The sequence below is a fragment of the Felis catus genome, chromosome F2 (genome assembly GCF_018350175.1).
Source record: "Felis catus isolate Fca126 chromosome F2, F.catus_Fca126_mat1.0, whole genome shotgun sequence".
Classification (NCBI taxonomy): Eukaryota; Metazoa; Chordata; class Mammalia; order Carnivora; family Felidae; genus Felis; species Felis catus.
In genome coordinates, this window is record NC_058385.1 from 74,464,462 (window position 1) to 74,491,254 (window position 26,793).

General features: G+C 52.3%; 1 protein-coding gene across 4 annotated transcripts in view; it reads left to right on the plus strand.

Moving 5' to 3' along the window:
- Positions 1–26,793, plus strand: part of TG (thyroglobulin) — a 259,920-nt gene that overhangs the window by 200,955 nt on the left and 32,172 nt on the right. For all 4 annotated transcript variants that reach the window (XM_045049597.1, XM_045049596.1, XM_045049595.1 and 1 more), the window contains 2 exons: positions 21,339–21,503; positions 22,540–22,707. In XM_045049597.1, coding sequence (XP_044905532.1) covers positions 21,339–21,503; positions 22,540–22,707 — 333 coding nt within the window. The remainder of the gene's footprint in view (positions 1–21,338; positions 21,504–22,539; positions 22,708–26,793) is intronic.

Below are 26,793 nucleotides of genomic sequence, written 5' to 3' on the forward strand. Positions count from 1 at the left end.
GGGTGCTGTAGGATGTCGAGCAGCATCCTGGCCTCCACTTACCTGATGCCGGCAGCACTGACCCTGCCAAAACGTGCCAGGCATCCCTGTGCCTAGGGAACAGGCACCACGGGATCACAGCTGTCCCACAGAGGTACTGGGAGCGTTCAGGAAGTCAACCTGCGTGCCGTTCTCTCATGGATCACAAGCGCTGCCCAGTGGTCAGCGGTCGGTTCACATAGACCCAGTCCCGCGGCCGGCCGCCCACGATCCCTGCCGCACATGGCGGAACGGTGGAATGCCACAGGGCCCCCTGTGGGGTGGCTTCTACCTGCCCTCCTTCTCCGCCATAATACAGGTGACCTGAGAGGCAGAGCCGGCGTGTGTCCCGGTCCGGGGTCCCCGGAGGCGCCCCGCAGCGGTGCGCGATGCGTGGGCCGCATCCGTAGAGAGGGGCTGGTTTGGTAGAGGGAGCAGGCAGGGCGGGGGGTTACAAGACAGGCACCATGTCGTGTGGCAGGTTCGGCAAGGCTGTCCCTTCAGGGAGCTCACCGCCAACTGCCCTCATCCCCGTTTCTCCAGGCCCAGCACCACACGGGGTGCGTACCGGATACTTGGGGAATTGCCAAGTTCAGCCAAATTCTTGCGATTGCAAGGTCCTTATGCGTGAAACCCGCAGTGGGACCACAGACAGGGAGGGGAGCCTTGGACGCAGCGTGAGTGAGGCTCCACCCCTCCCTGCACTCAAGGAATTCAGGGGCTAGCGGAAGAAGCAGACACACCGTCAAAACCCCGTGGGGGCAAAAGAAAGATGCCGACAGGGAGGGAGCCAGGAGAGGCCCGGACTCCTGGTTCCATGTGGGAACCTGGCAGCCAGGCGTGGCAGGACCAGATGGGATTCTACCCCAGCAGCCTGGTTTGGTGTTCAGGGTCACTGATGTTCCGTGTCAGCACAAGAAGCAAAGACATAAAAACACTGGGCAGGAGATGCCTCCACCCAGGATCTCAAGTATAAGTATAGGGTCAGCCCCAGCCAAGTGACAGTATGACAGGAGGCCACACGTTAGGGCTCAGAGAGACACTCAGGTCCATCTGTGTAGAAAGCACCTGACTCCTGGAGGGGTTTGCCAGTTAATTAGCTATTAGGCCGCAGGCCAATGGCCCCAGGCAGATCAGCAAGATGTCCTCGTGGGTTGAGGATTGCTCAGTGAAGTGTGGGGCTGCAGTCACCGCCTCACTGAAATGCAACGTTCCACATGTTAACAACTAGCTTTACCCTCTTAACATTGTCCGGAGCCAGGTGTTAACGTTCCCCACTTGGGGAGGGCTGGCAGGCCCTTCAGATTGCAGAGGGCCTCTAGGTTCTAGAAAGTTAAGCCGGCTGAGCAACGCGTGGCCGTGGCCAGAGCGCGATGGGAAAGCCCCACGGTTGACAGCTTCGTCCAGCATGATCAGTTTCCTGGTTCTACTCAAAACTGTGTTCCCTTCTTTCCCCATCAGTGTTGGAAAGGCTAGAAGATGCGAAAGGAGACCTCAGGAACTCATAAGCTCCCTCTCAGTGGAGACGGCCAAGTGTAGACTGGCCCACTTAGTAGGGAAGTTAGTTACACGAGCGTATTCCCAATGGAAGGCGTTGTGCTGGACGCCATGAAACTGTAGAAGGGATTCTCGTATTTAAAAGGGTGAAACCAGATGAACTTCAAGATCCCATGCAAACTAGAAGTTCTCTGAGAGCCAAGTTTATGCCCCTTCTGTAGCTGGATAAGCAACTCAGTCAGTCAGTCAGTCAGTCGGCAAATATTTGTCGAGCACCTTCTGTGTGTTAGGCACTGCTCTAGGAGCTGAGTTAGAGATGTGAACAGTTGATGGCGTAGAAATCACCCAAGGGAAAGGGGACAATAAGGGGAACTCGCACCTTGGGAGAGAACTTTGAAATGAGCCCAGAATGACACCAACATGAAGATCAGGAGGAAGGACAGTTGGGGGAAGCACCGGGCAGGGAGTGTGTGCGGCGTTCAAGGAGCAGGAAGAAGAGAAAGGGAATTAACATGGGGGGGGGGGGTGGTTAGCGGGAAAGAGACTCGGATCTCGTTTATGGCGCCTGTTTATTCTTCCTGAGCGGTCTGTATGTCCAGACTTTGCCGGAAGAGACCAAGGTTCCTAGGGTTTAACTTACTTGCCCTACAGCCCCCAGCTGATAAGGGACACCACCCAGGTCCAGCTCGACAGGCTATGGAGGTGAGCTCACTGTCACTATTCTGTTGGCCTTGCAGAGGGGCTTCCTGCCCCCCTCCCCCGGCCCCCAGCTTCCCTCAAACTGTTCCAGCCCTGTGTCCTCCTCAAGCACCTGCTGAAGACTCCTGCTTCCCACAGGACCAACGTCATCCCTTTTCCTGGCACTCAGTGCTCCTCGCTGTTTGTTCTCTACCCTCCCTCCCACGGCAGCGTCACCGTTCAAGGCCTCCACGCCCCCTCCACTGTAAGAACCTGACGTTCCCCTCTACGCTTCAGACAGGCCTCCCGCCTCTTCACCATGTACTTCGCCACTGCCCTTTCCCAACCTGGGTGGGACGCCCCCCCTCCCCCGCCCCTGCAAGACCCATCCCAGAGCTCACCTTGTTCATACATATTTCCAGACCCCCCCCCCGCCCCCAACCAAAGGTAATTGCTCCCTCCTCAGAACACCCCTTGGAGTTGTACCTGCTCACGGGAATAGGGACACGTGGATATGGGAGTCACGAGCAAGAGAAGGGGGTTCAAGATATTTGGGAGCCGTGTGCCCACGCACAGGTATTACTAATCCCACTGCCTTTCTAGGTCTCAGGGTCCGCAGGAAAATGTGTACAGACTCCCTAGCACGGCACGAGGCACGCATACGAATGTCTCCCTTTCCCTTAAAGTGGAGCCTATGCTTGGGAAAGCAGGTGCATGTGTAACACGTGACCTTGGCCCGCCCCCAGAGCGATGACCCATAATTATCCTCTCATTAAATGAATAAATGAAGGCTATGCACCTGCCTTCTGAACAAAAGCACCTAATTGTGAATATTGGGTCTTCACCTCCGGGGAAGACGGTAAGCCAACCATGGACATCATCTGGGAGAGATCAGACCCTATTGTTTCTCCAGAGATGGCAGTTGCTTTTATTTCTGGAACCATCTCCAAAGCTGGAGAAGTGGTCCGTCTCGATGGGCTGAATTCTACAGATGGAGTGAGGCCTGCGTGGCCTCGGAGTCTGTGTGTTTCCTGGAGAGGCCTCTTGACTTGACAGCCTTCTTAGGAAAGAGAAAAGTGAAAGCTTTGTTCTCACCGTGCTTCTCTGCTGGGATGAGTTGCACAAACGTGTTGATTCACTAAAGTTGTTCTCTTTGGTCATTGCTCAACCTAGCCCTCCAGTCCCGCCTCGGGGGAGATGGCACCACTTCCCAGCTCTGTGGAGGGTTGATAAAGAGGCCAGCGTATTGCTCAGAGCTCAGGAAGTTCAGTCTTTGCAGCTTGGCCTTCTTTACAAAGTTCCTCTAGGTGCACCGATGTGCAAACCCTTAACTCGGTCACTCGCTTATTTAGATGAGTAATATATTAAATGAATGTTAACCTCGGGTCAGCCATGAGGCTAAGCTCTAGGGGGACAAGGGTGACGGTGACATATGTCCTGCCATCCAGTAGCTCAGCGTGAGTCAAATAGGGGCCGGGAATGAACCACGATGCCAGGGCAGTGTGATGGCGATGACAGAGATGAGGGAACCCAGCGGGAATGGCTGGGGTTTGCAGGCAAGCCAAAGGCTTGACAGAGGGGTGACTTTCAGCTAAACCTTGAACATGAGAGTTGTCCATCAAAACTAGACATTTGGTGGTACAGCCGGGATGTTCATTTTGTGCCTTCTCTCTCTCTCTCTCTCTTTTTTTTCACTATGGGATGACTTCAGTTACATCTTTTTTGGAGTTGGAAGCGACTTCCGTATCTTTCGCTCATCTGTTCATACTGCCTCCTGTGACCTCCTTGCAGCTGGGACAGGCTGACAAATGGCTTCTCCTCAGATCAGCTCGGTCTCAGTCCTGTTTTGTTCCAGCCTTCCATAGCCCCCCCCCCCCCATCATCCTTAAGGAGCATTGTGTGGACTCCTCATCTGGTCCTGCCCCAACTTGCCTTCCCAGCTACCTGCCTCTTTCTCTAGTCGCCTGGACAGGCTCTGCCGGGTTTTGCCTCTGAGTTTACTCCTGTTGTTCCACTGACCTAGAATGGCTTTCCCCTCACTTTAGGATCTGCCAGAATCAGCGATGAGTCTCCTGTTGGGGCCCCAGCCAACGCTTTGATCCTTTTATCTTACTGAGTCAGAGGCTGGTCAAAGGGCCTGTGTTCCCTTCACTCCCTGCAAAAGGTGGGGCCAGGCCACGTCTCCCCTGCTCTTGTCCTCTGCCCAGAGGTGGGATTCTTTGATTATACAAATGGTCGGGGCCCCAGACTGGCTCATGCCATTTGGCATTGGTGGGGAAGAGGGATGACGACATCTTTGGTACTGTTTGCCTGTAGCTGAGCCTCGACCGGTAGCTATCCCAGAGGCAAGAAGTTTGCCGATCGTTATTGTTCCTAGGAGCAGAGCAGACACTTTGGGTCTATGGTGACGTCCCAGCTGGACTCTCTTGTCCTCAGCCCACTTAGAAAAGGGCCTCTTCCCGTTTTCTAGTATGATCATCTCCAAACTTTCGGTCGTGCACCCAGACAGTAAGAGTTTTGAGTAAGCACCCCCATATATGCCCATTTGGTCATGAATTATATATGCAGATGACGCTGCTAATACACACGTTATAAACAGAAAAATAGGTGCGAAGTGTAAGACTAGTTAAATAATATATTCTGGAATTTTCTTTTGGTGCCCCAGCGGACTGGCTGGTGCACTTCCTTTGGGAGACCAGGACTCTAACAGAAACATAAAGGAGACAGGCATCGTTTCTGAGCAAAGAGAGATCTTAACAAGGAATTTTGAAAGGCCACATGTTATCTTTGCCCGTGCAAATATACAGTCCGGCTTCTGGGAGGGGCACCGAGGTCCTTGTGAGCTCTGCTTAAGAACAAAGGCCCGTGGGAGTCTTCCCATGAGAGGGAAGAGTCGGTCGTGCTGCTGCTGGGTGGAGTCAGGCCCCAGGAAGAGAAGTTTTTCAAGGGTCTCTCCTAGAACACCCTCATTTTCCCATCTCCATGCTGGTCTGACTTTCAAACACTATAGGTTCCATGAAGGCAGGGAGCCACCTGTCTTGTCAGTGATCAGCACCTGGGACTAGCATCTTCCATAGCCAGAGCAACCTTTACCTATTACTAGAAGGAAGTAAGGGGAGAGGGGAGGGCAAACCGGAGGGAAGGACAGAGGGAGCAGGTGTAACATAAAAATAATTTTAAAGAACCCCTCCCCTCCCTTACAACTTCCTTAAGGCCTTAATCACTCCGATTCCCGGCAGCATCTGCCGTACAAAGGGGGCCAGGCGTGGAATTATCCTGATAATAGACTCACAGCATCCGAGCCGTCTGCGTCCCTGGGGAACAGCCGAAATAGCTGGCCGGACATTCAGTGATAAGGCCTCTGCGATTAGCCTCCCCTCGCGAACCGAGTGAGGCCCCTTCACTGCCCTGCCCTGGCGGTTTCATCTCCAAAAACATAACAGTAACGAAACTGGCCCAGCCGCCTCTGAATGTGCCTTACTAGCCCCCCAGTGAGGTTAAGATCCGTGACAGAATGCTGATGGCTTCCCCTAGCGTCCCCTCCAACGCTCTCATCCTGTGACGCCTTAACGCCTCTGTGCGATGCGCTTTTGTACTCACGACAAGATCCTGCTGCCGTCATCTACAGCTGAGCAAGCTCGGAGCCGGCCGAGATGTAATTTACGGCGGTGTCATCCATTCGTCGGCGCCTGGACGCGTGCGAAATTGTTAGCCGGCATCTACTTCATTGTCCGCTGAGCCACGGCTAATTACATGCAGCGGCGTGCGTTGGACGAGGAGGACAGGGAGGGACAGGCGAGCTCGGTGGCTTAAAATATCCTTGGCCGAAGCGAAATTCAACCCCGGAAGGCTTCTTTCGCCTGGAGAATATTTCCCTAGTTTTCACTTTAGTTGGAGTAGCAATACCATTATAAATAACAACTACGCTCCGGATAGTGCTTTAGCTCACTTCATTTTTGGAAGAACTCTTTTGAAATGTCAATTAGGAGCTTAATGATTCTTTCTTTTTTTTTTTTAAGTTTATTATTTTGAGAGAGAGAGAGAGCGCGCGAGCGAGTGGGGGAGGGGAAGAGACAGAGGGGGAGAGAGAGAATCCCAAGCAGGCTCCGCGCGGCCAGCACACAGCCTGATGCGGGGCTCGAACCCGCAAAACCACGACATCATGACCTGAGCCAAAACCAAGAGTCGGCCACTTAACCGACTGAGCCACCCGGGAGCCCCAGTGATTGCTTCTCCTTATAAGAAACCTAATGTATATAACACGTCACATGTTGTCTCATGAATTCACCCCAACAAACGAATGAGGCGAATCCTCTCCTTGCCCTCATTTTGCATGAAGGAAACTGAGGCCCAGGGAACTTACATCACTTTTCTAAAGATACACAGCGGTGAGTAAGAAGGATTGCTGCACTTGAGCTTGGACTCGCGGACCCCATGGCCCGTGCTCTGGATGCTACACCTTGAGACCCAATATGCCCATTTTACAGATGGGGAAACCAAGACCCAGAGAGTAAGGCCACTTGCCAAGTTGTCAGTGCAAGATTCGATACGATTCCTCCAATCCCAATGCCCATGTTCTGTGCAGTCTTCCTATAGCTCTAATAATTTCTGTCTGTTGCCACCTGACACATCAGAAGGGGATGATGTTGGAAATAATGTGAAATGGACTCCAGGAGCTCAGCAGGAGCAGGAACTCAGAGGCTTTGCCTCTTCAGCTCATAGAGGTGCATCAACACCTTAGCCAGAGTCCCCTGGGAGTGTCTGCCTGGGAAGGTTTGGGGAGTCGGTCTCCTTGAATTGAGGGCCCAGGGGCTGTCAGGGCCACCCTGTGTTCAGGGTGGGGGCTGGGCTCACACCTCACACCCCGCTGGGGCTAATACAAGGCAAAGAAGTAGCCACCACAGTGGAAAAGGCTGAGCCCATCCAAACACAGGAGGCCTCACAGGGGAGGGTTGGTGTGTGAGGCTCAGGCCTGAAGATACGGACACCAGGAAAGGCCAGGACCGAGGGTCTCAGTCCAGCTGGTCAAGCAGACACAGTTTCCCCTCAGGAACCCCAAAGAGCGTGTCCACCGTGACCTCTCCAGTGTGGATGTTGGGTGGGAGCCCCGGACAGCCCGCTTAACCTGCAGCCCGTTCCCCCCACCGCTGTGGCCGGCTCAAGGATTCCAACCTGGCACCCGGTTCCAGCACCCTCTAGCTGAATCCCCGGGGGCTCCCTGACTCCTCCCTTTGCACATGGCACACGGGAAGGCCTGTCTAGGCCGATGCCTGGCCTCCTGGTCTTGCTTTTTGGCCAGGTTCCCCTTCTGACAAAGACCCCTCCGGGGAGGGGCGAGTACCAGGCCTGTCTCCTTTCTGCTCTTCTCCCACTCTCTGCTTCGATCACCGCTGATACCATCCGGACAGCCCAGGTCACGCCCTTTGTGTGCTGTCCTCTGAGAGGCCGCCCTGACCCCCTCGGGCCCAGGAGTCAACCACTTCCTCTCCTGCACTCTCAAGGCCACGGGTGTTCACCAGAACCTCAGACCGCACACACAGTGCACGTCTCTAGGGCAGTTGTCCTGAGCCCTTTGTCCTGGTCGGGAGCCGGCCGGTGGCATTTGCTGAAGGAAAGGAAGGGAGAAGAAAGTAAAGGAAGGGCGAAATGGAGAGAGGGAGGCAGTCCGGAGGGGACTGGGAGGAAAAGAGTCACTGGACATGACTTTCTCACTTCCAGAAGTCTTTGCTAGGTTGCACAATCTTCCGGACCCTCCTGTTTCTTGGGGCGGAATTCATACATCATGGCTGGCTGCAGGAGACAACCCCAGCAGGGAAAACAAGTGACTCAGGAAAATTGAGGAGGCCAGGCTTCCATGGTGGGCCAGCCGTCTCCCAGCACAGGCACCAGCGGGGTCACCTCCCTCAACCTCTGTCCTTCCACCTTGACCTCAGGTACAAGGATACAGTGCTGGGCAAGGAGCTGCCCTTGGTGCCATGCGCGTGTCAACCCCACCGGCCCGCACGACAAACCTAAGAGGTGTGGACAGGATCCCGCCTTTGCGAAACGAATTCGGTGAGGCGAGTCGATTTGCCCGAAATGACAAGGCCACCACGTGGCAGAGCGGGGATTCGAACGCACGTCTTTCTGGTCCTTGCCCGCTTTTCTACACTGGGAGTTGTTTCCAAGGTTTCAGCGTAGTGAGAGGTGGTCTCGGGCAATGAAGGGCGGGTGTGCAGGTGTCGTGTGGGCTCGTAGCCACAGAACTAACATTGGTGGAAGCAGGGGAAGCTGGGCAGAGCTGCTCGCACGGTGCCTTTCTTGCACCCCTCGCAACAGGTCTGTGAGGCAGGTGCTCTGTAGCTCAGGGACTGAGGTGTAGAGATGTAATTTGCTCAAAGCCAAAGAATAAGAAGGTGGTAAAGTCACAGTTCAACCCCAAGCTGTGAGGCTCCCCGCCTCGGCGCCGCTCTCTCCCCGTCATCTCGCTCAGCCTGCCAGCCGACCATCCGGCCATTCATTCCAGTCCCATCCTGCTGGATCCATGTCTAGGGGAGGCCTCCAGCGCACACGCTCCGTGTTAGACTCCGGGGATGAAGGACTAGCCATCCCAACCCCTGCCATCAGAAGTGCGTCTTCGGGAGGCTCCAGTGCCCAGTAGTTTACTGAGAGCCTATGGAATGCTGTGCACCATTTTCGGCACCAAAGATGCAAAGACAAATGATTTGGTGGCATTCCTAAAAGGCTGTCTGCAACCCCCTGGGCAAGAGCCTTTCCTGACTCTCCGTCGCTGTCCTATAAGCTATGGTTGATCACCCTCTGAAATTCGTCTCTTGCTTGGGCTGGATTCCTCTCAAATTTACTCGTCATTACGCCTCAATGCAAATGCCCCTTTTCGCTCAGGAGAAAAAATAGGCTCATCCATCTATCCATCTGTCCATCCATCCATCCATCCCTCTGTCCATCTGTCCATCTGTCCACCCATCCGTCCGTCCGTCCATCCATATATCCATCCGTCCATCTGTCCATCCGTCCATCCATCTGTCCATCCATCCATTCATCCATCCCCTCACTCATAGTCACTGGCTCACTAACTCAAAACCTACTTATCTGGGTCCCAGGCCCTTTTCTGGGGGTGCCGGGATACGTGGGACCCATTTCCTTTCTTCTCTAGCTCATGTGGTTAATCAGTCCCCTGAACCCATGTGCCATCTGACCCCCCTCCCCTAGAGTGTCTGTCTATTTCAAGAAAGTCTGGCGTGTATGTGTGTGTGGTCATATGTTTGTCTATACCCAAGCGTGTCTGTGTGTATAGGTGCGTTTCTGTCCGCGACCGTGCGTGTTCCCGAGTGTGTGTGTCTGGTGTGACAGTATGTGTGAATGTGTCTTTGTGTGTGTGTAATCCTCCAGGGCCCACGCTTTCCCTCTCTTCTACCCCGTGCACTGGCCCAGCTGGTCCCCAAAACAAAGCTACAGGAAGACATAGAAAGAAACATCCGGCACTTTTGCAAGCTCTAATTACAAAATTATTTTTAAAAAGCCACCTATACCCAACACGTATGGATGAATTGCCGATTGAGGATGGACGGAGAGCGTCCCTGCATTCTAAACGCCTTGGAAATAAGGGGCCTGTCATTGCGTCAGCCATCACGCAGAGTGTCCCTTTTAAAGGGTGATAGCTTTGCCTGGGAAACCAGTACTTTTCAGTGGCAAGCATTTAAATGGTTTCTGAAAGCCAGAAGGTGACTGAGGCAATTAGGTGTAATGTTTGTGACAGACAGAAAAAGGCATTTTGGCAAGGCTGCAGGAACCTGGAGGAAAAAACACGACAGGAGAGCAAGCTCTGATCTGAAGGGCAGAGCCACGGCCCGGCTCCTCCCCCTTCCCAAGCTGAAGAAGTGTCTGCGAGGTGTCCCGTCGGAGGGCTCTCCCGACAAATGCCCAGGCGAGGCCTCCACAGGTAAAAGGGACAGGTGTATGGCCGAGCCACATTGGAGGCCAGTGTTTGCCACGGAGGCTGGAGAAGGGAGGAAGAGTCCAGAAATTCGCCTTCATCCCTGTTCCCTCTGGCAGATGGATGCCGGCGGAGCGGTGGCTGTGGAGACAAACAGCCCGAATCCAGCTCCCGACAGCGTGGACACAGTCAGTGGGGAATCGAAGTCTGCAAATAAAATACGCCAAGGTACAGCCTCCCTGCAGGGCAGTTTGGCAGCTCATCGTGAAAACCCAAAAGTGTTTTAAAAATATTTCTATACAGAATGCAGAGCGGGGCCCCTGGGCCTTGAGTTAAGTGGTGGTTTCTTAGCTATGACACCGAAGGTACCAGCGGCAAAGAAAAATAGCTAACGCTGCGCTTCATCAATGATAAAAATTCTGAGCTATAAAAGCTACCATTAAGAAACTGGAAAAGACTGGGGCCCCTGGGTGGCTCAGTCGGTGAAGCGCCCGACCCTTGGTTTCGGCTCAAGGTCACGATCTTGCCATCATGAGATTAAGCCCCGTGTCAGGCGCTGTGCTGCAGCTCAGAGCCTGGAACCTGCTTCAGGTTCTGTGTCTCCCCCTCTCTCTGCCCCTCCCCTGCTTACGCCCTCTCTCTCTCTCTGTCTCTCTCTCAAAAATAAAATAAACATTAAAAAGCTTAAAAAAAAAAAGTGGAAAAGACAGAATGGGAGAAAACATTTGCAAATCATCTATTCGACAAGGGACCTGTATCTGGAATATACGAAGAACACTTCTAACTGAATAAGAGAAAGACAAATAAACCCATTTAAAAATGGGCCAAGGAGCTAAATAGATATGTCTCCAAAGATGTCCAAATGGCCCATAAGCACATGGAAAGATACTCAACGTCATCAGACGCTAGGGAAGTGAAAATCAAAACCACAACGAAATACCACTTTATACCCGTTAGGACTGCTGGACTACTAATAACTTTTTGAGATGATAAGAACTGGCAAGGATGTGGGGAAGTTGGAGCATTCACACACTGCTTGTGGGGGTATAAAATGGTGCAACTGCTTTAGGAAACATTTTGGCAGCTTCTTAGGAGGTCGAAATAGGGGAAGCATGTAACCCTGCAATTCTACCCCTAGGTACACAACTGAGAGAACTGAAAACACACACACACACACACACACACACACACACACACACACACCTGAACATGTGTATTCATAGCAGCATTATTTAGAATCGCCAGAAAGTGTAAACAACCCAAATGTCCACCGGCGGATGCAAAGATAAGCTAAATAGGGTAGACGTCTACCATAGAATATGATTCAGCAATAAAACGGAACAAAGTTGTGCTACGTGGATGAAGTGGAAGGATCCAGACACAAAAGGCCACATGTTGCGCGATTCCATTTTTATGAAATGTTCAGAACAGGCAAGCCTGCCGAGACAGAAAGTGGATTAGTGGTTGCCTGGGGCTGGGTGTGAGGGTGGCACTGGGGAACGACAGCTAATGGGTTCATGGTTTCTTTGTGGGACGATGAACAGATTCTAAAATTAGATCCTGGTGATGCTTGCATGACTCTGTGAATATAGCTAGAAACCGCTGAACTGTTTGCTTTGAGTGAGCAAACTGTATGATACGTAAGTTACATCTCAATAAAACCATTTTCTCAAGACAGCTGTAGATGCCGAGACACAAAGCTTTTTAAAACCTATATAAATGTTCATCACACATGTATGATATATCGTGCACAAATATTTTCCTTTAATATTTTCACACAGTGTCTCTTTAGTGAGAAACCATTAAATGTCAGGCGAGCAGCTCATGCAACACATTTTTTTAACGATCTGTCAGAAGAAAAGCGTCCTTTCTGACCTCCTAATGCCTTTGTGTGAGGAAATCGTCAAGGATATGTGAATGGATTTAGCTGTAATGGTGTATGTCCATTGCAGCTTTGTCCAGAACGTCGTAAAACTGGAAACAATCATTGCTACCGTTTATTGAATACACAGAGCTGGTAGCACACTCCACCATTACAATGCAAAGCATCTTTTGTCTTCCACAACGATCCTGCGGGGAAGCTATCGGTATCATTATAGTCCTTCCCATAGCTGAGGATAGAGTCTCCAGTCAAACGTCTACGAAGCAGAGCTGGGATTTTCATCCAATTCTGTCAGATTCCACAGCCTTCCGTGGTTCCTGCCCTCCCTATGACTCTCCCTAGCAAAGTACCTGATTGCACAATGGGTTGAGAAACGGTCTCGTAACTGAATAGGCAACAGGACAGAATGATATTCATGGTTGACGCATAGGTGAAAAATACAGGTTCAGCACCGGTGTGAGCTCACTTACTTCCTACATATACATATATAGACAGAAGTATTCATGCATGCATATATATACACACACGCACTGACAGTATTTAACAGTGGTGTTCCTTTAGTGGGAGGATTACGTGTAATTTTCTTTCTGTTGCTCACCTATATTTCCCATTGTGGATTTTTTGGGCTGCTATTTTTACTCTAAAACTTCCAAAAGCTCTTGGGGTGCCTGGGTGGCTCAGTCGGTTGAGCATCTGACTTCAGCTCGGGTCATGATCTCGCGGTCTGTGAGTTAGAGCCCCGCGTCAGGCTCTGTGCTGACAGCTCGGAGCCTGGAGGCTGCTTCCGATCCTGTGTCTCCCTCTCTCTGCCCCTCCCCCGCTCATGCTCCGTCTCTGTCTCTGTCTCTCTCTCTCTGTCAAAAATAAACATTAAAAAAAATTCCAAAAGTTGTGTTTAAATAAACTAAGGTAACACCAGTGGATACAGGACCATGCACGCCAGGCTTTTTCTAGGGCATGAAGAGAGTTGGCATTTTGGCAAGGCTGTGATGACAGTGAGGCTGGTTTTGGGGACCACCTTCTTAGTCAGGCCTGCCTCCCTTCTCCCTCAGGGATCCTCCTTCTGTTCCACCCTCAGTGCCCCTGCAAAGTGTTCTTAGATGGCCTTGGCCATGCCTCTTGCCCACTGATCGGCTTATGCAGTTAAGCGATAATGAGTGCCTTCTTCTTGACGCGAGTCCGTTATATTTTAGTATAGAATTAATATTTTCAATGTAATTTAATTTTTTTCTAATTACAAATATCACATAAGTTCATTGGAAACAAACATAGAATATTCTGAAAGGTACAAAAAGCCAATAAAACTCATCTGCCACTCCCTCGCCTTGAATTAATAGGGGATTCTGGGGATTGATACAGCTGGGCTATATTAAGACCCTGGTGGGGGCAGTAGGCAATGGGTGAGAGGGCAAAGGATGTCCATGAATTCCTCATGATCTCTGCCATCAATGGAGGCAGCATGGCATCATGGGAAAGCCACAGCATCTTGGGATAAAAAAAAAAAAAAACTGAGTTCTTACCCCTTTCCCCTGGTATTAGCAGGTTACTAAACTTCTTTGACACTGTCTCTTGAGTAGACCCCCAATTCTTTTTGAATGAGTGGGGAGTGGACAAAAGAATGATTACATAAGTAGCATAGTTTCCTTTTAAGTAATATCGGTTCTTTCTGCCTCATAGGGTGGTTGTGGGTATTTAAGACAAGGTAAGCAAGAGCTCTATATGATGCAGAATGTGGTACGGTTGTCAATGCGTGTCAAAGCAACTCAAAGCGGTTTCTCTTGTGTCTCACTCCTTCCATGGGAGAAGCAGACCTTCCCGGCTTTCACCGTCCTGAACACCCCTGCAAAGACCTTGTTTCTGAGTCACCAGTCACTAGCCACGCATGAGTGGCATGGAAAATAAGGGTCTGTGCTGTATTTAGTTAGTGTTGTTTTTAGTGGTCGATGGTGCAGTGGAGGACAAAACAGCAAGCCTCGTAATCTCTGGCTCTGCTACTTTCAAGCCAAGACCTTGAACAAATTACCTACCCACTCCGAGCCTCAGTCTCTCCATCTATAAAGTGGGGATGGTAATACTTACAAGGTTATCGTGGGGATCACGTGAGAAAATGCGCAGGAATGACCTGGCTTTTAAAAGGTGCTTTGTAAAGGTTCAATTCTCCTCCCCCTCCCTTGGAAAGTTTATATAATTTATCTTATTTTTTTAATGTTTATTTATTTTTGAGAGAGAGACAGAGACAGAGACAGAGTGCGAGCAGGGGAGGGGCAGAGAGAGAGGGAGACACAGAATCTGAGGCAGGCTCCCGGCTCTGAGCTGTCAGCACAGAGCCCGACGTGGGGCTCGAACCCACGAACCGTGAGATCATGACCTGAGCTGAAGTTGGGACGCTTAACCGACTGAGCCACTCAGGTGCCCCAAAAAGTTTATATAATGTAAAGATAGAAAGATGGAGGCAGGGGGAGGCTGAGAGGCCCAGCAGGGCTCGGCAGATACCCCACAACAGGGAGGAAGCATCCGGACAGGAAGACTTGCCTCCTGCTGAGTTCCCTGAACCACAGAGAAATCAGGCTACTTTTTGACATTTGCAATGAGCCGTGATTTCTGAAGGACTACCCCACTTTCGTACACTGAAAGTTGTTTTCAAAGGTTTAAAAAGAGTGGCAGTGTTGGGGCTCCTGGGTGGCCAAATCGGTTAAGTGTCTGACTTCAGCTCGGGTCACGATCTCAGGGTTCATGAGCTCCACGTCAGGCTCTCTGCTGTCAGCACGGAACCTGCTTCCGATCCTCTGTCCCCCCCCCCTCTCTCTCTCTCTCTCTCTGCCCCTCTCCCCCGCTTATTCTCTCTCTTCCTCAAAATAAATAATCAAACTTTAAAAAATAAAAAGAAGAGTGGCGATTAGAATTAAGCAATGAAGGGCGGACGTGTGGTTGTCCCCTGATCGTGCTAATTGAGCTTAAGGGCAATAGAGGTAGCAGGAGCCGGTAGGCCATTTTCTCCTCACCAGTTCGGTACCCAGCGCATTTCATGAACCCCTTGCAGCAAGTGTGTGAGGCAGGCACCTTACAGCTGAGGGGCTGAGGCTTAAACAGGTGGAGTGTTTTGTACACACCCACACTTCTTCACCAAAGAAGAAGGACCCCCACTGAGCCTCCGTTCACATGCCCTCCTAGGCTGGGATTTGTACCAGGATCTAGCATTAAGATCCTTCAAGACAACAGCAACACCGGAGCTGATGATTTTCGAAGGACATGAGCAAGGCCAAAGATACACCCTTTTTTTTTTTCCCTCGTTCAAATTCTCTGGGCTTCCTTCCACCAGCTAAAACCAAGACCTGCTGATTCCTGAGGACAAAGAGGAGAGAGAGATGTGCTCTTACACCCTAAGACTAGGATGTCAACGTGGAAGTTGTGTTCATTATAATCCCTTTGAAGTTTTGCCCAAACTCAAGTCCTACAAATTAGAGTAAAACTTGTGCTTTTGGGGGATTAAGAAGGTGATTTCAGTGTAGAAAACATTAGGGAGGATACTAGCACCGATGTGCGTGTATGGAGGCTTTAAGCAAAGTCCGTCTCTGCCTTAGCTTCCAGAATGCTCTTGGAGCTGCCTGGGCAGCTCAGTAATGTCCCCCAGTTCATCTGTCTGCACCATTCTGGTGGCTTCTGTGTCGGGCCCCTTCCCAGGAGGGGAGCTGGTGCCAAGCAGTTGAAGTGACACCTGGCTCATGCCTCCTGCTTTCTCTTCAGACCCCGTGACCCTGGTGGGCCCCCCGCCTCGGTGCCGCTCTCTCCCCGTCATCCCACTCAGCCTGCCAGCCGACCATCCGGCCATTCATTACAGTCCCATCCTGCTGGATCCGTGTCTAGGGGAAGCCTCCAGTGCACACGCTCCGTGTTAGACTCCGGGGATGAAGGACTAGCCATCCCAACCCCTGCCATCAGAAGTGCGTCTTCGGGAGGCTCCAGTGCCCAGTAGTTTACTGAGAGCCTATGGAATGCTGTGCACCATTTTCGGCACCAAAGATGCAAAGACAAATGATTCGGTGGCATTCCTAAAAGGCTGTCTGCAACCCCCTGGGCAAGAGCCTTTCCTGACTCTCCGTCGCTGTCCTATAAGCTATGGTTGATCACTCTCTGAAATTCGTCTCTTGCTTGGGTGGGCTGGATTCCTCTCAAATTTACTCCTCATTACGCCTCCATGCAAATGCCCCTTTTCACTCAGGAGAAAAAATAAGCCCATCCATCTGTCCATCTGTCCACCTGTCCATCCATCCATCCATCTGTCCATCCATCCATCCATCCATCTACCCATCCATTTACCCATCCATCCATCCATCCATCCATCCATCCATCCATCCATCTGTCCATCCGTCCATCCGTCTGTCCATCCATCCATTCATCCATCCCCTCACTCATAGTCACTGGCTCACTAATTCAAAACCTACTTATCTGGGTCCCAGGCCCTGTTCTGGGGGTGCCGGGATACTTGGGACCCATTTCCTTTCTTCTCTAGCTCATGTGGTTAATCAGTCCCCTGAACCCATGTGCCATCTGACCCCCTCCCCTAGAGTGGCTGTCTATTTCAAGAAAGTCTGGCGTGTATGTGTGTGTGATTGTATGTCTGTGTATACCCAAGTGTGTGTCTGTGTGTATATGTGCGTTTCTGTCCGCGACCGTGCGTGTTCCCGAGTGTGTGTGTGTCTCGTGTGACTATACTCTGAGTGTATCTTTCTGTCTGTGACTGTGTGTATCCATCTGTGTGCTTGGACAGGGGCAGGTCCTGCGTCTGAGATGACTGTAATGGCTGACGGAGGTCAAGATCCCTTATGATGTTCAGAGGCTGCAGGGAGAAAAAGCAGTGGTCAGCGATCGTGGTTTTGCTCTGCACTATTTTAAAAGTTAAAACACACACACACACACACACACACACACACACACACACCCCAAACAGAAACTCATTGCCCTTTAATAGCTAGGTCAGACTTACATAAGCGTAGGCCCGGGGCCCAGAGGCCAAAGACTTTGCTGCCTCCAAACCCTACAGGGGCTCCTCCAGCCCTCACGGTGCTAACTGCACCATTCACCATGCGGAGGTCACCCACCGTCTTCAGCCTGTCCTTAGTGACCCTTAAAGTGTGGCTTGTCATTCCCATTCAGATGAGGAAATCAAGGCCCCCAGATGCCAGTCATTTGCCCTGAGCCACTTCATCAACAGGTACCAGGGCCGACGTGTGAACCTGATTTCTTCTGCCAGGTTCAGGCGGGACTGACGGCCTGGTCTGCGGACTCTAGGCAGGCCCGGGCGGTGTCCCTGGCTCTGTCCCCAAAGCCCTTGTTCTTTGTGCAGCTCTGCGCGCCATGCCCTGCTCCAACCGGATGCTTTAAAGCAAGGGCTGAGCCGGCCGTTGACTTGCTTAACCAGTGATTTTCCATAAAGAAAGACATCTTCTTCAGCAAGATCAATGAGGACGACACACTCGAGGGAGAGGAAAGTTCTCTAAGCCATCACGCAGCATTGCTGTAACCCACGCCTCTAACCACTTCCTGACAGTATCGGGGGCCCTGGCTTTTTATAGTTGCACACGGTGCTGAAAACATTCGAGGCCCCCACCCTGAGTTCTGTGTCCTCACGGCCTACCTGCGGGCGAAGCTGGGCTCAGCGGCCCCACCTCAGCAGCCAGCAGATTACCAGCTCAATGTGCAACTTAGAACACGGGACTGTGGGGCTCCTGGGTGGCTCAGTCGGTTGGGCATCTGATTTCGGCTCAGGTCACTATCTCACGGTTTGTGGGTTCGAGCCCCGCGTCGGGCTCTGTGCCGGGAGCTTGAAGCCTGCAGCCTGCTTTGGATTCTGTGTCACCCCCTCTCTCTCTGCCCCGCCCCCACTCACACTCTGTCTCTCTCTCTGAAAGACAAATGAACATTTAAAAAAAAAAAACATGGGTCTTTGACCTTTTATACCTTGAGCATGTGTGTGTGTGTGTGTGTGTGTGTGTGTGTGTGTGTGTGTGTTCTCTTAAGACAAATCAGATCCGGTGGCTCTCTGAAAAGCTGGACCCCTCGTCGTTGAAGAGATAAACCTGTGGGCTAAGTCATCTGGACCCTTATGTATTATCACCGTGGTTGAGTTCTGGCTCTGGGCTGCCCGGTTGTTTGACTTTCATGGCTACTTATTCTCACCACGAGCTCAGGCGTTCGGACTCTGTGTGTCACCGATGCTGAAACTCAGAGCAAGTTGCTGGCTGGAGATCAGTGGTGCAGGAAGCTTGCTTTGTGTGTTTCGTAGCAAACCCCACTGATGACAAGAGCCTCTGAGCTTCCCTAAATGGGTTGAGGACAGAAAACCAATGCAGAGGACCCCTCCCTATCTTGAGTGCGGGGACCAAGCAGCCAGCCCCATTCTGAGCGTCCCGGAGCTGTCCGAAAGGGCTCGCAGGGACCAGGGTACGTTGCTGCCGACAGGATCCACACCCTACAGGCTCTCGTCTCTCTGGGCTGGGGTTGAAATTGGCCTCACCGCTGACTCTGGCCACAAGGTTCCTCCTTGGTCCGGACAACTAAGTAAAGATAAGATGATAGTAATGTCTCCACCTTTCATCAAGAAGCTGCCAGGTGTATGTGAAAGGCTGACCGGGTGGCTGAAGGCTTGGCCACGGAGCCTGACTGCCTGCATTTAGATTCCGCGTCCGTCTCCACCCAGTCCTGTGACCCTGACCAAGTCGTTTGCCTCTCTGCTTCCCGTGCCCCTCATCCATAAAAGGAGACGATAATATCATCCGCCTCATGCGATGGTTGTGAGGCACCAACTAATATGCGTAAAATGCTAAGGACACGCGAGGAACATTCCATCGCGCACAGGCACACACTCCACCAGGGTTCGCCCTTCTGATTCTTAGACATCTCACCCTCGGGGGGCGCACGTGGTGCCGATACCACCGTGGCCATGGTACTCGGGAGGGAGAGGTGCTGGGTGACTTGTGAAGTCACCATGTGGAGTTGGCAGCAGGCTGGGGACCGTGTTCAGCTGCGTCAGACCGCATTGGCTTCTGAGACGCGGAGCCTCAACCCTCCTGGCGGCCAGAACCAGTCCAGGCCCCCGGCCCTCTCCCCGCCCTCTGGGTGTCTGCCCCACCCAGTGCTGCCCTCAGCTGCCAGCCCTACCCGCAGGATGGCCTGGCCTCATTGCCATGCCCATGCTCTGCCCATGACCTTCAGTCCTGACTGTGAGGCATAGAGACCCCTGGGACCTCCTGGGGGCGGTTCTGGAACATGCTCTGTTATTTCAGGAACTGTGTCCAGCAGGGATCTCCGGAGGATGGGTCTCCTCCCCTCTGGGCATCTATCTGTTGTCTGTTTTACACAAGGGCTAACAGCACCAATGACTCAGGTGCACACGGGCACCTTGCTGTCCAGCTTCCAGAAGGCCTTCCTCTGCACTACTTTATTCATCCTCTCAGAGACCCAGTGACAGCGGCGGCCTCGGTATACCCATTTCTGCATTTCTGCTGATTTTAGTTTCTGACGTTTTAGCCCAGGGTAGGGTCTAGAATGGAAACGTATTCTGTGGAGTCAGCCAGATCAGTGTTGTCTTTACGTTGGAGTGAGAGGGTACGTATGGTTCGACTCAAGAACACAGCATCTTGTTCTGGATATAAAAACACGTGCGGGGCGCCTGGGTGGCGCAGTCGGTTAAGCGTCCGACTTCAGCCAGGTCACGATCTCGCGGTCTGTGAGTTCGAGCCCTGCGTCAGGCTCTGGGCTGATGGCTCAGAGCCTGGAGCCTGCTTCCGATTCTGTGTCTCCCTCTCTCTCTGCCCCTCCCCCGTTCATGCTCTGTCTCTCTCTGTCCCAAAATAAATAAACATTGAAAAAAAAAAAAAAAAAACACGTGCGGCCTAATGTGGGGGGTGGGGGGTGGGGGGTGCGGCCAAGGCGGGCTGCTTGGACTGGGGTCTTAGCTCTGCCTGTCACCAGCTGCGTGATGTTGGACAAGATCCTGAACCTTTCTGTGCCTGGATTTCCCCCTCTCTGAGACAGAGGGGTAAATAACCTTTACCTCTGGGGCTTGTGGAGAGGATTTAATCAGTTAATATGTATGAAGTGCTCACAACTCTACCCGAAATTCAGCAAATACTTAGTAAACGTTAGCTATCTTATTAGTTTTCGTTGCCAAGCTCCCGGTTCCTGGTACGTATTAGGTGCTCAGTGAATGAGAATTTCCCTTTCCTCTTGGAGCCTCAGTTGGCTAACCTGCAAAATGGGACTGCCAGTCGTACCTACCCCGTATTAGTGTTGCAGAGGTTGCGTGAGACGGGCAAACAGAGTTCCCAGGAGGGTTGGTACCTGGCAGGCGGCTGGAGGCAGCCAGTACGTGGCTGGCCCAGGCCCCTCAGTACAGAGCTGGGTCAGGGAACTGGAAACTCTCTGCCTGGGGTCCCGGAGCCTAACACACTCTGGAGCCCAGCTGCCTGGATCCGCGGGCTGGCTCGGCCCCTGACAGCATTTGTGGCTTTAGGCAAGTTCCTGAATTTCCCTGTTTCTCTATTTTCATATCTGTGACAAGGGGGACCATAACAGCAGCTAACTTACTAGCTCTTGTGAGGATTCACGAGATAAAGCGGGGGAAGCTCTTAAGAATCGGAGTGCTCGACCGCAGACGAAGGGCCCTGGGGCTGCACCCCAGTCGAGGCACTCAGCCCACCTCTTCCGCCCTGGGCGGGTGACCGGTCCCGCCGACAGTCCAGGCAGGGCGGATGGACCTCCTGCCATTGCCACCAGCCGTGTTCCTAGAAGGGAAATGTTCCCAGCAAGCCGGCATCTGACACATTTGCACAAACTCTGCAGGCACGATTCACTTGTACAGTGACTCCGTTTCCATCACCTTCTAGGTGGGCATCTATTTCAAAGTCTAATTCTATCTTCACTGAGCCAGGAAACATGCTATTTAAGGAGACCTGGGAGGTGGGGCAGGGCGTGGCCCCACAGTTCTCTTCGCACAGGACAGTTCTGGTCCTTGTCCCTGTTCAACCACCATTGGCCCTTGGCCTTAATAGACAAATTTACTCAGTGGATCACTCTGTCCAGTGCCCGCACTTCACAGGTGAGGAAACTGAGGCCCGGAGAGACACTCGTTCGTGATCACACAGCATGTTGATACGATATTGATCCGTCCTGACCTCCCAAATGCCTGTGGACATCCATGGGAAGGGTCCTGGGGCTTCCAAGTGTGGATGAAAGATACAGAGCCCTGATGTGGCCCTGAGGTCTCGGGCCGAGCTGGGGTGGGAAGGAGAACATCTAGACTACGTGTCCTGAGTCTGCCTTCTCTTCCAGGGTGGCTCCGCGTTCTCCCCAGCTGCTGTCATCAGCCAGGAGAGGGCTCGGCAGCAGGCAGCTGCTTTGGCAGAGGAGGTCGGCTGCCCCCCCTCGTCCAACCAAGACATGGTGTCCTGCCTCCGCCAGAAGCCTGCGAGCGTCCTTAATGACGCCCAGACCAAGGTGGGCACCTGCATGCACATTGGGGAGGGACACTCTCTAATCTTTTACAAGTGGAAAACCAGGCCTAGAAGGGACACCTGACCCACCCAAGGCCACGCGGTAGGTTGATGACCAGCCGGAACTGGAATGCACATTCCTGACCCCAGCACCGTGCCCGGGCCCAGTATGTGATGGACTAAACATGGGCACGGAAGGTGGACAGAACTGGGTGCACATTGGATTTAATCTGTAAGATATAAATACAAAATACAATAGGGGCCTGATACACTGGGAAGATAAAATGAAGTGACACGTGAGAAGGGTCTCACCTGTGCCGGGACCGTGGTGGCACGGTGTCAGGTGACAGCCACACGGATTAAGCATTGTGGTCACAGCTGCAGTGGATCGGGGCCAGCCCATCCTCTTAGATAGGACAGCTGTGCACTCCCCTTTCCAGACTCAGAAGACCCTGCTCCCAGCCCACAGTCTTGGGCTGTCAATGTCCCTGACATTGATGAAGGGGACAGTAGCAGGAAACACTATTACCATCTCAGCCAAGGGCTTGATTCCTTCAGCTTTGGGCCCGGACCCACCGACCCAGAGCAGGTTTGACCCCCAGCTCCCCCGGGCGTGGGCTAGTGAGACAGTGGCTAGAGCTGATGAATTTCCCTTTTGGGTCCTGTCTCTGGCCACCGCCCGTCCCTCAGTCGGTGTCCTGCCTCCCTCACACACACCTACGGGCTCAGGCTTGCCCATTCCTCCCTGTGGATCCGTCCTCAAGGCGGCACGGAAACCCTGGGCAGCTCCCTGCGGACCACCCATCGCTCAGAGTGATACTTGCCTTCCTGTTGCCTGTGGCCCAGTGTCCTTCCTACCTGTTGTTCTTGTCATTTTCCTCTGATTTCCCCACAAGGCCCCAGACGGATAGCCAGCGTCAGCATCCATTATGGTTAAAACCCGACCAAGTGAAGCAATGCAACTGATTCTTCTAGAACCATTTTTTTAAAGAAAGGATAAAATCCATGCACATAATGGCCTCCCTTTTCACCCAATGTAGCTCCTGGCCGTGAGTGGCCCTTTCCACTACTGGGGTCCTGTGGTTGACGGCCAGTACCTCCGCGAGGCTCCAGCCAGGGCACTGCAGAGGTCTCCGCGGACGAAGGTCGATCTGCTAATTGGGAGTTCTCAAGATGACGGGCTCATCAACAGAGCGAAAGCCGTGAAGGTAGGCGGGGCAGAGCCTCAGAGGTCCCCTGAGGATTGTGCCTCAGTGACTCTGGTCCTTAAAGCCTGACCGGGGGGCCCAGAGTCATTGACTTACTTGCTCATTTACAAACCAATCGCTAAAAAACTGCTGTGGGCACAGGCTGCATAAGGACCATGGGAGATGGTAATGGGTGGAGTCGTTTTGGACCTAAGACACTTGCAAGGTTGTGAGCAACACAGTCGTCTTCGCCTCCACATCCACAAACCCCATCTGTGAGCAAATCGCCACGGGAAGCAGCAAGCAGAGGCTGACCGAGGAGCTTGTGAGCTTCGGGCTTCCAGGCTGTGGGTGCCCCTGCTCCATGAGGGATGCTTGTCCCTCTGAGGGCTGGAGAAGGACAAAAGGGTGCCCTCTGCTATCTTGGCAAGGCAGCCCAAACACCGTATGGGTTTTCTTACCTGGGGAAGCTGGGCGGGGTCGTACCCTGCACCTGGCAAAGGCCACTTCATATGGCTGCTTGGAGACACAGCAAAGTGAGAGACAGTTGTGAGGTCTTCTGTCCCTTTTTTTTTAAGTTTATTTATTTATTTTGTGAGACAGAGAGTGTGAGCAGGGGAGGGGCAGAGAGAGAGGGAGAGAGAGAGAATCCCAAGTAAGCCCTGCACCTGTCAACACAGAGCCCGATGCGGGGCTCGAACTCAAAAACCATGAGATCATGACCTGAGCCGAAACCAGGAGTCAGGCGCTTAACCCACTGAGCCACCCAGGCACCCCAGTCTTTTGTCTCTTTGAACACTCACTTCCTGCTCTGACCGGGTGCCCTCACTACGAAGTGGCCGGCCCTGAAAGAGGCCAGGTAGGCTCTCCTCTGGCCGGCCTCGTCAAGCCACTCTTGACACATCCTTTAGGCTGCCAAGCCCGGGATGGTGACTGCCGAGTGCAAAAGAAACACAGTGAGAAGACGCACTCAACACGGGGCACTGTCTGGCTCCATCGAATATGAGGCGGCGTAACTGGAATTAAAAAAAAAAAAAAAATCATTCATGCAGCCTAATGGCGTCCTGCATTGCCTCGGATTATTCTGTTCCCTCCCGTAATATGTCTCACTTAGGGGAATCTGTCTCACAGCAGTAAAAACACCACTCTGACCTGATATATACATACAAGAGTATTTATCAGGGCGTTAATTATTGTGGCGAAACGTTGGAAGCAACCCAAATGTGCATTAACGGAGCAATGGTGGCCTGAGTTGAGCTGTACACAAACTGTAAACTATGATGCGGGAGGTGGGAGGGACGGACCGGAGACATCTCTGCTGACTTGAGGGGTACATGTGATGTGCCGTTAAGTGGAAAACAAAACATATTGGGGAGCAACGTGAAATTAAGGTAGCGTCCGTATTTTTTTAAAACAGCCAGCCTGTACGCATCTGTAAATATGTAAATGCACGTAGTTTTATGTTTCTTCCTGAAAGGATTATAGGGTGGAAAGTTCTACCTACAGCAAGCACGAACATTGGCTATCTCAGAAGAGATGGCAGTATGAACAAGAATATTATGAATTTAATACTACTTGGGGCCCCTGGGGGACTCAGTCGGTTCAGCGTCCGAGATTTCAGCTCAGGTCATGAGTTTGTCTCGCGGTTCGTGAGTTCAAGCCCACTTCGGGCTCTGCGTTGGCAATGTGGAGCCTGCTTGGAATTCTCCTCTGCCTCTCTCTCTGCCCCTCCCCTGCTCTCTCTCTCTCTCTCTCTGTCTCAAAAGATATAAACATTAAAAAATTTTTGAATAATACTAATATTACTAAACACATATGCATATATTATATATATGCATACATGCTACATATAACATGAATAATATGTGTATATAGAGGTATGTGTGTAGATGGAGAGAGTAGTGTGCGTGTGTGTGTGTGTGTGTGTGTGTGTAGAACTTAGTCACTATTAGCTTCTGTCCAGTTGAGAAAGAACTTTTACATTTCTGATCCATTTCTGTGTCCATTTCTACATCTTTCTGCCGAGTACCCACGTATAACACGGCCCTTATTTCAAGGGGCTGCAACTTAATTATTGAACCAGACTAACACTCAGGAAGCCCTGACAAGATGCCCATTCTCCACCACTGGCCCCAGCCTTTCTTCTCTCAAGTTGTGGATCTTTGGATGACTTTTGATCTAGCCCCTCGTTAGTTCAAAGGTAGTAAGTGGAATCATTTTAGTAGAAATTATGCACAGGTGTGCTCCTGTACTAATATGTGGCATTGCTACAAAAGATTCGTGGAAACATAACAAATTTAAAGCATGGGAAAGAGATGAGTGTTTTTAGATTCGTGCTGCCCCATCGGGGTGCACCGCGCTGTGGCATGGGCACAGTGGACAGAAATGGCCACTGGCCTGGCCCCTTTTCCATGCAACCCCTCATTTAATGTTGCCCTGCGGGGATGTGGGAATCTTTGTGCTGGAGAGACAATATGCACACAGCTCTGATTCTTTGGACTGCGTGCTGACAGTTTATGCCAGCCATCTCTGACTTTAGAGAGAGGAAGGGCTACTTTTATACTCCCAGGAGCCTGGGGATCACCCTAGATAGGGGGGTGCAGGTCCTGGGACCCCTCCACCCGGAGTGGAAAAGCCTCCACGACCTGGGGGCTGCGGGCTGTTACGAATTTGGGGCTGTGGTGGCCCAGAGGGCAGCCCTGATCTGTATTATCTGATTATGCCAGCCCATTGTAAGAGGGTTATGTGGCCACGTGGCCACCTTGGTCTTCCCTGGTCCTCTCTTGTAGCATGTTGGAGAGTTTCCCGGCTCTTTCCTGAAAATCTGAGCCCCCCACCCACCCAGCCAGGAGCCTGGATCCAGACGGCTGGGGTCCCTCCTCAACAGTGCGTTTTCCATCCTCTCATTGACTTTCCCTCTGAGGCTTTCAAGAAGATATTTCCTGGGCGCACGCCCAAAGAAAGGTTGTGTCTGCTGACAGGAGCTCACGGCCCAGACCAGGACGTGGCTGGCAAAGTGTGCCCTCGAGCCCGGGCACCAGAATAGGGAAGGCGCTCCGAGGGCATGGCGGAGCAGCGGCCAGCCCTGTTCCACGGCTGTTATCCAAACCCCCGCCCTGGGCACACTTACTCCTGGTTAGAGCCTCCCTCTCTTACTTCCCTTCTCCCATCATTCTCCTCTGAACATGTGCTAGCGCAGCCCCTGATCTTGTGATCTTGTGAGCCTGGTCCTGCCGGGAACCCATCCGGGTGCTGATGCGGGGAACCGAGAGGGAGCAGGACATAGTGACGGTCGGAGTTGAAGCTGGCGTCTCTCTTCCGATGCCATTACGTGCTGCTGTCTCCTGAACGTGTGCCTCCAGCCCTGCCTTACACCCCCAGCCTGGGCTTCTCCCTGGGGCCCTAGACTGGTTTGGCTCACAGTCTATTTGCCATCGTCACTTACACGTCTTACAACTCCCAGCTCCTAACATACCCAGAAGGAGCTGCCGACTCCCCTGCGTCCCGCCCCAACGTGCATGTTCTGCTGAATTCATCTCACTGAACAGTGATCCTGCTTCTGTGTGCCGGGCTGCAGGCTAAAGGTCGCCTTCCCTCGGCTCTCCTCCACCCTGCCAGCATTCTGTCCGCAAATCGGGTTGGCTCTATCTTCCAAGTGCGTCCAGGATCCAGCCACCTCTCACTGTCTCTTCTGCCACCACCCTGAGCCATGCCACCAGCCTTCTCCAGGACTTTCGTAACAGCCCCCAACCGGCTCCTGCACCCACTGTGGTCTATGAGGACCACAGTGGCTAGAGCTATCCCTTCACACTAGGTCCGATCCTGCCACCCCCACCTCCTGCTCAAAGCCCTCCGGTGGCCTCAGCTCCTGCCGAGGAAGTCATAGTCCTTGAAAGACCACTACCCGATGCAGACCCCTATTCACTCTGTGACCCCACCTCCTGCTACCCGCCTTGCTCTCTCCGCTTAATCCCAACTGACGGCTTTGGTGTTCCCCAGCTATGCCAAGCACGCTCCCATCTTAGTGTTTTGACACTGGCTGTTCCCTCTTCCAGAAGGTTCTCCAGATAACTCATCGCCTCACCTCCTTCAGGGTCTGCTTCTTCA